Source organism: Plasmodium cynomolgi, chromosome 11, assembly GCF_000321355.1.
Source record: "Plasmodium cynomolgi strain B DNA, chromosome 11, whole genome shotgun sequence".
In the NCBI taxonomy this organism is placed as follows: domain Eukaryota; phylum Apicomplexa; class Aconoidasida; order Haemosporida; family Plasmodiidae; genus Plasmodium; species Plasmodium cynomolgi.
This window is the reverse complement of record NC_020404.1, coordinates 1,646,453-1,658,492: the sequence shown is the minus strand read 5'-3', so window position 1 is coordinate 1,658,492 and position 12,040 is coordinate 1,646,453. Positions and strand designations below refer to the sequence as shown.

At 48.4% G+C, this 12,040-nt stretch overlaps 2 protein-coding genes across 2 annotated transcripts; both read left to right on the top strand.

Annotated features, from left to right (window-relative positions):
* Positions 1-3,243: 3,243 nt before the first annotated feature.
* Positions 3,244-9,363, top strand: PCYB_114670 (hypothetical protein; the record flags this gene model as incomplete). The annotated part of the gene is made up of 3 exons (XM_004223346.1): positions 3,244-6,701; positions 6,960-7,104; positions 7,270-9,363. 3 exons carry the CDS (start codon positions 3,244-3,246, stop codon positions 9,361-9,363), a joined length of 5,697 nt encoding a protein of 1,898 aa, XP_004223394.1.
* Positions 9,364-10,138: 775 nt separating this feature from the next.
* On the top strand, positions 10,139-11,456 carry PCYB_114660 (50S ribosomal protein L19; the record flags this gene model as incomplete). Its single annotated transcript, XM_004223345.1, has 3 exons — positions 10,139-10,141; positions 10,358-10,712; positions 10,867-11,456. The coding sequence occupies 3 exons, from the start codon at positions 10,139-10,141 to the stop codon at positions 11,454-11,456; spliced, it is 948 nt and encodes a 315-aa protein (XP_004223393.1).
* Positions 11,457-12,040: the final 584 nt, after the last annotated feature.

Below are 12,040 nucleotides of genomic sequence, written 5' to 3'. Positions count from 1 at the left end.
AATTACTAGTGGGTACACGCACGCATGGACGTAAGGCTGTACTACTTTTTGTTGCACTTTCCTAACTTTTTATTATTTTATTTTTTTTTTTTTTGTCTAAGGTGGAATAAGTGCGAACACTGGGGGAGTGTCCTCTCCGCCATTTTTTGCACACGCGCATATGCATATGCATATGTGAGTACTTGCGAAGATGCATACATGCATACTCATATGGACACCGTGCACTCGCATTTCAAACGCTGCCCCCGCCGCTGCGATTTCAACTGTGCGCGGCGATCTATCGCAAAGACATTACACAATTGATGCATGCGCACACGCGTCTGCAAAGCTATGTGCACACGTTCGCGCGTAATCTAACTGTAAAAGTGGACTCCTCACCAATGAACAATTTCGACATTCAGAAAAGCGGAAAGGATCATTCAAAAGAGGCAGCAAATATATCACTCCACAATTTGCACACTGTAATGCGCAGCCACACTCACATTGGAGTCTTCCGCATGTACACGCATGTACACGCATGTACACACATATACACGCATATACACACATATACACATAAATACATGTACATATTAATACACACATAAATATGTACACTTATACACTCATACGCTCACACGCTCATACACACATACGTATGTCCCCCTGCGGAGCGATATGATTTTTTTTTTCTTTTCCCGTGGCACGTACAAATCACTCGTCGCTACCCCCCTGTAGTAACATTCACGACAACGAAAAATCAACTTTGTAAAAAGGTAGGATAAAGCATCTGCATACTCTCTACTTCGCGCAAATTGGGTGCGAAATGCGCTTTGCCTTTCTGGTTGGACTCGCTGCAAATTTTCACCCCCGGTAGGCGCGCGTAACAACGTTACAGCGTTACAGCGTTACAGCGTTACAGCGTTATAGCGTTACAACGTGACAGCGTGCGAGTATGCGCACGTACGTCCGTACGGTTAAGAGTTTACACCCATGCTGCGCATCCAGCATGCGCGTACCCATGCGTGTGTCCTTGCGCGCGGCGGTGGGTGATTTCCCCTTCTGTTTCGCATTACCACGGACGTCAGAGGCGAGCAGCCACACTCCAGCAGGAAAAGTCACTTTAAAAAAATTATGAACAGTTCATACAAAAAAAAAAAAAAAAAAAATTCTCTGTCTTACGACAATTAGTACACCCTGTACAGTATTATATTGTCACATGTTCCTTTGCGTTTTGCTTCGTCCTAACCTCGCTCTTACTCTTTATGCGTCAGTTGGCTGAGGGAAAATAAAGAGGTTGTCACAGTTTAGGCGAAATGAGTTCAGTCTAATCGTGCATACGGTGGGTGCGCTCAGTTTGGGAGCCAAAACAGTCGGCAAGTTGGTAAAGTGTGGGAAAAATTTTGACAAAGAGATGGCAAAGAGGTGACAAAGAGATGGTAAAGAGATGGTAAAGGGATGGTAAAGAGATGGCAAAGAGGTGACAAAGAGATGGCAAAGACGTAACAAAGAGGTGACAATTTTGTTGACAAAATGTTGACACCATGTTGGCAATACATTGACAAAGTGTTAACCAAATTGCTGCCAAATTACGGCCAAATTGCCGCGCCCCAATTTACTCTGCCTTTTTGCCCATGTGCACACGCACACACACAAAGGAACGGACGAACGGGCGGCGAACAGGAAAAAAGAAAGTAGGCAAAAATGCGTGCTTCGTTAAAATGGCCCCTTTCCTACCAGGGGTGTGCCTTCCCCCTAGCTGGCAAAAACGCGCACTCTCGGTTAAAGCGAACAAAAAAAAGGAAAAAAAACGAGAGGACAAAAAAAAAAGAAAAAAAAAAAGAGCGGGCGGGCGGACGGACAAGAACAATGGAGAATAATCTTAACCCGGGGAGTAATAAAAAAAAAAAAAAGCGAAAGGAAACAAAAAATGAACAGAATAAACCCCTCACCACCTCTTACGCTGCTTCTCTTTGTATTCCCTTTTGCATCACCAGATTTATCGGTCACAGGAAAGTGAAACTCATTTCGATGGGCGCAAAGCCCTAAGGGTGTTTTTCTCCTTTTTCCGTCCCTGTCCACCCAGGGCGTAAAATTAGAAAGTTGCACGATAGTACACTCGCGTGGCTACCACAGCTGTGCAGGCAAGCGGGCGGAGTCAACGCACCATGCTGCTTCCACCCCCAACGGGAGCTCCGACCTGGGCCCATTTCGCATCCTTTCGCATCCTTTCGCATCCTTTCGCCTATTCCGCAGCCGGAACGGCTCGACATTTGCCCGTATTCCCAGCTAGCGGTAGCCCTCTAAGGGCAGCCCCTCAAAGCGACCGCTTAACATGGGCGTCACTGTTTAGTCATGCAAGCGGGTTGCCCTATTATTAGGAAAGGAGTGTCCCCTAGGGGGAGTTCTTGAACCAAGGGAGGAAGCCTCTAGTGGGGCGCAGTGCACCTAGGAATATACTCGCATGTACACCTATAGTGCACTGCTGCCATGCGCTTCTGCCATGCGCTGCTGTCGTGCGTGCTTGTACAGCGCCACCTTTTGTGGCACTCGTTCGGCGGGGGAGAGAAAGGCAGCCCATGGAAGTAGGCCGCATGCCTGTACACATGCGTGTGCAAGTGCATGTTTGCATGTATGCATGTTTGCACAGGGCTGCAAGGAGGCACCACGTCGCGCACGTTGCATAGGTCCTCACGTTAGTATGCACCTACGTAATCTTTATTCGTGCTTACCTTTGCATGCATGCAAGGTTGCATGCCCCTGACCCTCCACACTTTTCCTCTTTACAGCAAAAAAAAAACAAAAAAAAAAAAAAAAAAAAACATGCTCTGATTTAACTTGCTATTGTTCGATTCGTAACACTCGGGGACGGTGCCTTAGCAAACTCGCATTCCGCCGCTGCGTAGCGGTTTCTTGCAGCTTCTCAGCAGCTACTTAGCTGCCTTTTCCCAACAGAGTAGCGCAAAAAGGAACGGCGCGCGAGAAGGTTACGCCCTCCGTTTGGCTGCCTTCAAATGGTGACTAGTTTAATTTTCACCATGCTAGGCATTCCAAAGGGGAGTTAATCAAATGACACGTAGTTGCGTATCGAGGGGGTGGCATGTGGTGGGGGAGAGGAGATAATAATTCACCCCAATTCGCCCTGATTAGGTAGCGATTAAAAGGACGAACAGAGTGACCTGTTCCTGTCAACGTCTCTTTCGTATCTCCTCACTCCACCTGTGCGAGTGCAAATCCCTTCCCCCCAAAACGGTTATGCACAAAATGAATAACACGCCTGGCACCGAAAATGAAGAAAGGAACGCAAGGGACACGGGATCCCATGCAAAGAGGAATGCTCATGGGGACAGCGAGCACAACGGGTATAACGGGCACAACGGGTATAACGGGCACAACGCGTACAACGAGTACAACGAGTGCAGCGAGTACAGCGATTCGTTTGTTGAGCATCTGTTCAATGTGAGTAGGAAAGGCCCTAGAGGAAGGAGGAGGAGGGGCAAGCTGTGTGAACAGAACCCCCAGTTTGAAAATGAGCAAGGGGACGGTAACTATAACTGTAAATGGTACGATGCGGAGGGAGCACCCGGTGGGGGAAGCAGACCCCACGTCATAGGAAGTGAGCAGGAGCGTGACCCCGCACAGGAAGACGAGGAAGTGATGAAGTACTACTCAGTAGTGAAGAGCAACAAAATGAACGATAGCATTTTGCATAACCAAATTGATCACCTGCTATACTTTAATAACAAAATGGAGAGTTATGAGGAAAAACAGAAGAAGTTGTTCCTGGGTTCGGCCAACGATGAGGAAATCGATCCGTCTCTGTACATCGAGGGGCAGGGCAAAGACGAGAAGGATGAAGGCGATGGTGATGGTGGTGGCGATGGTGGTGGCGATGGTGATGGTGGTGGCGATGGTGGTGGCGATGGTGGTGGCGATGGTGATGGCGATGGTGATGGTGATGGCTACGCTGATGGCTACGCTGATGGCTACGCTGATGGCTGCGCTGATGGCTGCGCTGATGGCTGCGCTGATGGCTATGGCGATTCCCATGGCACGGCTTGGTTTTCCCAATTTGTAGATGACCTAAGTAGGGTGAAAAAATACCGGCTGACAGAGCGAGCAAATGGCCCCCCCCCAAGCAGTGACAAAAAAGGGACGAGTCAACCTGATGAAGTAAGTTCCAGTGTGCGCAGTGACGACTTGGCTGGAAGTAAAATAGCTCACTCTCTTAACAGCACACACATCACCTTCACTGAAAAGAGACTGCTAAATATTTGCAACATAAATTTGAACAATATCTTATATTGTTACCTTTGCTGCAATGAGGAGTATACCTTACTGTGCCTGGAGAGGGGAGAGAAAGCTGTGTATACGTATGACTCGTATTCCTTTGAGAGACTCGAGGGGGAAAGCGATGTCTCCAGCAATTTCCCCTCGGAGGAGGGTAGCTCCAGGTCGAGTTCCATAAGTGACGAAGAGTTGCTGCTGCTTCGGTATGATAATGCGGAGGGGGGTGGCTACTCTGAGGAATGCGCGGAGGAGGCAGGCTGCTATGATGAGGAGGAGGCAGGCTGCCATGACGATGAGGAGGCAGGCTGCTATGACGATGAGGAGGCAGGCTGCTATAACGATGAGGAGGCAGGCTGCTATAACGATGAGGAGGCAGGCTTCTATAGGGATGACCGCATTGGTAAGCACGTGAACGACCCCTTGCGAAGAAGACCCCTGCGCAGGAAAAAAACGCGCAAGAGGAAGAAAAAAAGGAACACAAAGCGGAGCAGGCACGGAGGGAAGGGAACCTCCTCCACCCCGTCCTCCGCTGAACCAACAAAAATGAACAAAGAAGTAGAATCGTTAATGAACAAGGCGAACAGTTGCTACATTAGCCAAAATTTTGAAGAATGCATAACCATCCTGGAGAAGGTGATTAAGCTAGCACCCAGCCTACATGACCCCTTTCATCTCCTAGGCTTGATACACGAGAGGGAATACAAAAGTGTGAAGAAGGCTATTAATTATTATTTAATTGCAGCGCATCTCTCGAGGAATGACTACCTCTCATGGTACAACATCGTTGAGTTGTGTAAGATAGATAAACAATACAACCTCATTTTGTACTGCCTCTTTAAAGTGCTACGAATATATAAGAAAAAGGTTGCTAAGAGGGAGAAGAAACGGATGAGAGGGTCCATCCACGGCGATGTCGATTATAAAGGGAGTCCCCACCGTTCTAATGCAGACCATCCTAATGCAGACCATCCTAATGCAGACCATCCTAATGCAGACCATCCTAATGCAGACCATCCTAATGCAGACCATCCTAATGCAGACCATCGGGACACCATCCCAAAGGAGGAGAACCCCATTTATGGTGACCAACTCGGATCATCGAAGGAAAACGAACACACAAAGATGGGAAAAGAACAAATAAACGACCTAGACCATTTTTCGAAGCACCTATATTTTAACATAGCCTTTACGTATCTTTTACTGGAGGACTACAAGAACGCGTTGAAGTGGCTGTTGCTCCTACGGAACACCTACGCAGGGGAAGTCGACACCATGGTGGACCTGTACGTGTGTGTCTGTCTGATGGTGATGAGAAACCCAAAGGACAGCTACCACTTCTTAAAGCATATGTTTCTACGGGTGGTGAGGGGGGGAGGAGCAGCAGCAGGAGGAGGAGCGGCCGGGCGTCCCCTCCGCTGCTCCTACGGCCGCTCCGGCATCTGGTCGTACAAAGAAAAGTCCATCATGTGCTTTTTCATGCAGAGTCAGATCCTAAACGGAAAGTACGACGAGTGCATTTTTGTGTACACGATGGTGACCAGGATGAGCAGCGAGCAAGTCCATCTCGACATTTTCGCCCAATTTGTGAAGTCCTTCTTGATGGTCGGCAATGTAGATTATAGCTACCTGACTAAGTGTTACTTTTTGCAAGTCATTTTGGGAAACTACGTCCTGTTCGAGGATCTCATTTTCCACCTCGCTGAGGCATACTACTCGCGGGGCATGTTCGAGAGCGCCATTTATTTTTACCGACTCGTCTACGCCCGCAGGAAGGGCGTCCTGCGAGGGGGAGGCGGCGTGGGCGGTGTGAGCGGTGCGAGCGGTGTGAGATGTGTGAGCGGTGTGGGCGAAGCGGCTAGGAGCTACTCTAGCGCCAATGCAAATAATACCCCCTCCCTGTGCGGCACCGGTAGTGATACACTCGTGGGATACGACAACGGAGTGCATTTCCTCACCACAGTATACAAGCTAGTCAAATGCTACTACTACCTGCATAACTTCAACAAGGCAGAAAAAATAATCGTCAATATATTAAACAACGAACACTTAGAAAAAAACAACATCGAAATAGATATTAAAACACTTTATATCGATATACTCCACAAAACGAAGAGGCATAACAAAGCGATAAGTATTCTCCTAAGCATTAAGCAGAAGAAACTCCGATTTATGTGTTCCATTCCCAACCCTCTAGGCAATAAAGAGAGAGAAGTACTTCTATTAAAAATTTTGAATCGAAAAAATAAACTACTGCTCTACTTGTCTCACAATAGTTACATTATCCACATGTTCTATTTATATCAAAAGAAGGACAGCGTTTTCTACAAGTATGATAATTTTTTGTCCAACCAGGATGTGAACGATATCATTAAACTTAGGGAAAATATTTGCTTCTGCTACTTCTGTGTTAAGTATAACTTCAGCATCTTGGGGTATCTCTACCTCTACAACGCTTTAGTCTTTCTCGGTTCCAAATGGAGGGCAGGGGAGAGTACAACGTCCATCGGGGGTAGCAGAGGAGGGAACTGCGCCAGTAGAGAAAACTGCGCCAGTAGAGAGAACTGCGATAACCGCTCCCACCGCTGCCATCACTCCCACCGCCGCTACCGCTGCCACCGCGCAAACTGCGTGGGCGAGGCCAGTCGGCGCAGAAGACTCAGGCAGCGGATCCACAGCCTGCACACCTACAGGGAATACGTGGTGTTCCTCGCCACCTCCTTTCACATTTTCAAAAATGGGAAGAAGCCCGAGAATCTGGAAATTGTGCATAAAGATTTGAAGATGGTCGGCACGAGGCTGTACTACAAGGGTGTGCTGGTCTTCGACGTGCAACGGGTGCTCTCTAGGGGGGGCGCGCCAGGCGAATCGGTGAACACAGGCGCGAATGGTGCTCACACCACCGCTCCACCTCTCGCCGCTCCCCCTCCCACCGCTCCTCACACCACTCCTCACACCACTCCTCTTGCCGCCCCCCCTCCCACTCGCCGCTTCATGACACAGTTCCGCAGACACGTTCAGCGACTCGCGCAGGGAGTCGAGTCGGAAATATTTAACAGCAAAATAATGGTAAAATTCTACAAGTTCAGCTACAGCTTCTTTTACTTCCTCTACGAGATAGAGCAAGACTTCAAGCGAATACACACCGCCATGGAGAAGGACATTATAAACATGAAAGGAAAGGGAAAAGACGTGAAGGTGGGGGAAGGGGAGACAGAGTCGGGGGGGTGGCGGTCTCTGTTCGTGCCTCCGGGGCATAGTAACGTGTGCGGCGAGGGAGGTGAGTTGTCCGGTTGCTCCCCCACCAAGAAAGTTGTGTCTCTCCGCCAAGTGGCAGATCCCCCCCAGGAAAGTCCCCCAAGGGGGGCGGCGCAACCAGTGGAGCACCCAAAGCGGAGCAAGCGGTTCTCCTTCCTCGTGACGAAGAAAAAAATGAATTTTTTTACGTTCGAAAATTACCTGGGCCTTTATTTCAGCCTACTGTTCCTAGAGGAGTGCTTCTTCATCGTGACGACGATGAACATGTACGAGGACGCTATACATATCCTGAGCATATATCTAAAAAACAGAAAATCCAGCAAAATGAAGTTCCTCACATATATGAAGTCAGTCAAGAAAGAGTTCCAACAACATAGAATTAGTAACCCTTTTGTTAATATAAAAATTTATTTTTTCAACAATGCCTACTCCAATATGATCAAGGAGGAAATGAGAAGTGAGTACAGTAATTTCTGTAAAATGAATGAGCATGTAGATTGCAAGTATTTCCTCTTTCGTATCAACCTGCTTTTGAACAGACTATACATATCAAGTGGGAATTTCGAAAAGCAAGTAAAATGCCTGAACGATGTGTATATTTTTAAGAGAAAGGAAAAGGATGAATATAAGGTATTAAAGTATTACAGTGATATTGTCTTAACGGGTACCTTCTGTCAGAATTACTTATCATCCATTTCCAAGTCTAGGTACAAAAATATTTTAATTACATTTCGACTGTTCCTAGTTAGGACTTTACATTGTAAGAATAGCAACCCTTTTTTGATTTACCTTATTGGAAATGTGTGCAACCTGTCATGTATGATTGTGAACTCCGTTCATGAGTACACTCGCGCGTATGCCTTTTTGCTCAAGGGAAGGAAGGCCAATCGGCAGCGTTTGCTGCAGTGGAAGCGCGGCTTGAAGGAGGTGAAGGGGGTGAAGGGGGGAGCGACACAGAGGGGGGGACAGGAGGACCAGGTGACTGACTCGCAGGAGAATTCTCAGTCAGACGGCCAATCGGACGGACAAGCTAGTGACCAGCCCGGCCAGCCCGGCCAACCCCCTCACTCCGCCGACAACACCGATGACAACACCGATGACTCCGCGGAGGAGGAGCTGGAGGAGGAGCATTTCCTGTTCAGCAAGCTGAAGCTGTGCTCAGAGCGGAGGAGGAAGAACCAAATGGAGGACGAATTTGAAACGGTGGCGGACGACCTGAACTTTTTGTTCAGCCTCATGACGTCGTACTTCAACTACGGAAGTGGCTACCGAGTGCAAAACAGAGAGTCTGTCATGATGACCTCCTTCTGCCTCCTGAACGATTATATCACCAAGAGATATCAGAAGAAGGTCCTTGACAAAAAAAAAAAGTATCAAAGATATTCTCTGTTCTACAAGCCATACAAATATATTTACATCGCAGAAATTCTGTATAACTTAGGGAGGGCACTGCATCAGTTGTCATACTTCTCCGAGTGCATGAAACTGTACCTAAGTGTCATCCGGTTAGTACGTCTGGCAGACAAAGAAATGGAAAAAATTTGCTCCTCCAACAAGTTAAACCTTAACAGGAAATTTATTTTGGAACATGTGATCAACATGAATCGCTGCATGTGCTACACATGTCTCTACTTTGGCCACAAGGGACAAGCCACTCCCCTAAAAAACCTCGCGAATTATTTCAACAATTTAAACAGTAAGTATTCAAACCTGTATCTCCTTTTCTTCGACAAGCGACACCTCCTGTTCTCAGCCTCCTACAACTTGGCTGTCATTTTTAAGAAGCTCAACAGGTTCGAGCAGGCCAAGTACTTCCTCAGGAACATTGTATGGGACTGACCAGGCGGAGGCGACGCGGGGTGGAAGCAAATGGAAGTGGGATGGACGCGGGGTGGACGCGGAATGGACGCAAATCGAAGCGGAGATGTACCGATGTGCTAACCGCGTCGCCATACATGCCGGGTACACCATTTTGTGAACCCCCCCCTCCTCGCTGTTGCACTTTTTCCTTTTTTTTTTTTTTTTTTTTTTGTACCTATCAGTCGTGGGGGGTAGGCGAAGATGTAGAACTTATGCACACATGTACATGCAATATGAGGTGGTGGCCCTACCCCAGCTTCTCCATTTGGGGGGCATTCTCCGCGTCGTATTATCATGCCCCTCTTTTTTTTTTTTTTTTTTTTTGAGGAGTGGAGAAATCCTTTCCTGCATGAGAACTGCCCCCATGGGTATAAAACAAACTCCCCTTTTTTTTTTTTTGGAACCGCTGAGCTAAGGGAGAGGAAAACAGTTATCGTTCGTTTCTACGAAGCGGTGTGGCAGCTCGACGTTTCGGCACCCCGAGTGTATATACCCTCCTGGGCGACGTCCTACACCTGGAGCAGCCTTTTTTTTTTTTTCCCCCCCCGCCTCATGCACAGCACAGAAGGGGCTGCTTCTAACGGGTTAAAAAAGGGGGCAACGAAACCTTTCACGCAAAAACAGGAAAGCCTTGCAAAATTGGGGAATGCCATTTTAATTTCACGAGTGTTCGCTTCTTCACCTTTTTAACAATTGCTCCTTTCCTACTTCTGCTTTTTCGTTTCCCCATTTTGCTATTTCGCCCCTCCGTTAAATGGTGAGAGAACAGCCTTCGGTGGGGTACGCTCAGGGGGCATCTCCGGAAGAGCAACCGCCCCCGTGGAGACGCGAACTACCCAGCAGGGATAAGTACTCCCCACCAGGGATAGCTACTCCCCACCAGGGATAACTCCCCCCCACCAGGGATATCTACCCACTACCTCTAACACGATAAACTGAACAGCTCCGCCGCCATTCCCCCCCTTCCTCGCAGATAAAGAGGTACATCCGGACCAAGGTTATCACGAGCCTGAGCAAGTTCAAATGCTACAACATCGGGAACGAGTACACGGCCAGGAACTGGCCGAACGTCGACTGCATCGACCAAGAAGAAGAAAACGTGGCGAAAAAAAATGAACAGGAAAAGAGAAGGGCGAAAACTATCCCCTACTACAAAAACTACATGCACGATTTTTTTGGCAGACAGCTCATGCACAACTTGCATCTGCAGGAAATGAACAAAATGAAGAAGCTGCGAAATTTTAAAATGCCAAAGATCCACGCGGGGGATTTAGTGGAGGTCAAATACGAGTTGTCTAGGTCTCAGCAGACCTTCGCCATTTTTCAGGGTGAGCACGTCGAAATGGCGGCACACCACACCGCTTCGCTGCGACGCGTTCCCTCAGCACTTTGCTTCGCTGCGACGCGTTCCATCACCTCTATGCTTCGCTGCGACGCGTTCCACCACCCCTTTGCTTCGCTACACCGCCTCACCACCCCTAGGCTACTGCGTGGAGATACGCAAGAAACGGCTGGACTCCTCCTTCATCGTGAAGAACATCTTTGACGGGGTCGGAGTGGAGCAACTCATCCCGTTTTACTCCCCCAGAATTCTTTATGTAAAAATTGTGAAGAGTCTCCATAACATGAATGAGGAGAAGGCCAAAAAATATTATCAAATCAACAAGCCCATTACGAGAGACTACCGGTACATGTGGCAGTATAACTTCCGGGGCAAGTATGAGAGACCAAGGGGGCAGCACAAGCCCGGCATTAGGTCCTTAGAACCCAAAATTAGAAGACGGCTAGCTAAATTGAAGAAAAAGTACATGCGCAGAAGAATCGAAAGCAATCTCTCGTCGTACATTTTTGGGGGAGTCTACGCACAATACACAAGGAAAAGGACTAGACTAGTGCGTGCAGAAATATACAGAAGGATGCTCATCTATGCTCTCGATGAAGAAAACAGGAGGAAGCAAAAGCTAAACAAAAGACGGGAACGGGAGAATTGGAACACTTTTAAAATTAATCGCAGCCGCGGGGAGAATGCCTTCATGGCTCTGCCGGCCACTCACCCCCTTGCGGTGAAATGATTGGGGGTGAGCTGATTGGGGGTGAGCTGATTGGGGGTGAGCTGATTGGGGGTGAGCTGATTGGGGGTGAGCTGATTGGGGGTGAGCTGATTGGGGGTGAGCTGATTGGGGGTGAGCTGATTGGGGGTGAACTGATTAGGGGTGAACTGATTGGGGGTGAACTGATTAGGGGTGAAACGTGAAGCGATCACGGGTGAAGTGACCAGGAGTAGGGCGACCTTCAGTAGGGCATCCTTCAGTGAATCACCCAAGGATGGTCTCCCCACCTGTGGTGTGATATGATATTGCCCGCTTTGCACCATGTACACGAATGGCACGTCATGACGAGTACCCGCGAGCTTCAAATTGGGGGTGCATGACCGACTCACCACAGCGGAGAGGTGGCCCATATGTGCAGTACGGGCAAGTAGCCACCCATCCAGGTGCGCTGCGCAAGTGCACCTTCGAACAAGGTTGGTACAAATTGTGGGGGGTTGACTGGGGCAAGGCGGCCTGCGAATGGGGCGCACACGAGACAAAAAAAGAGCGGCAAAAAGGAGAGGCAAAAAGGAGAGGCAAAAAAGGGAGGCAAAAAAGGGAAAGGG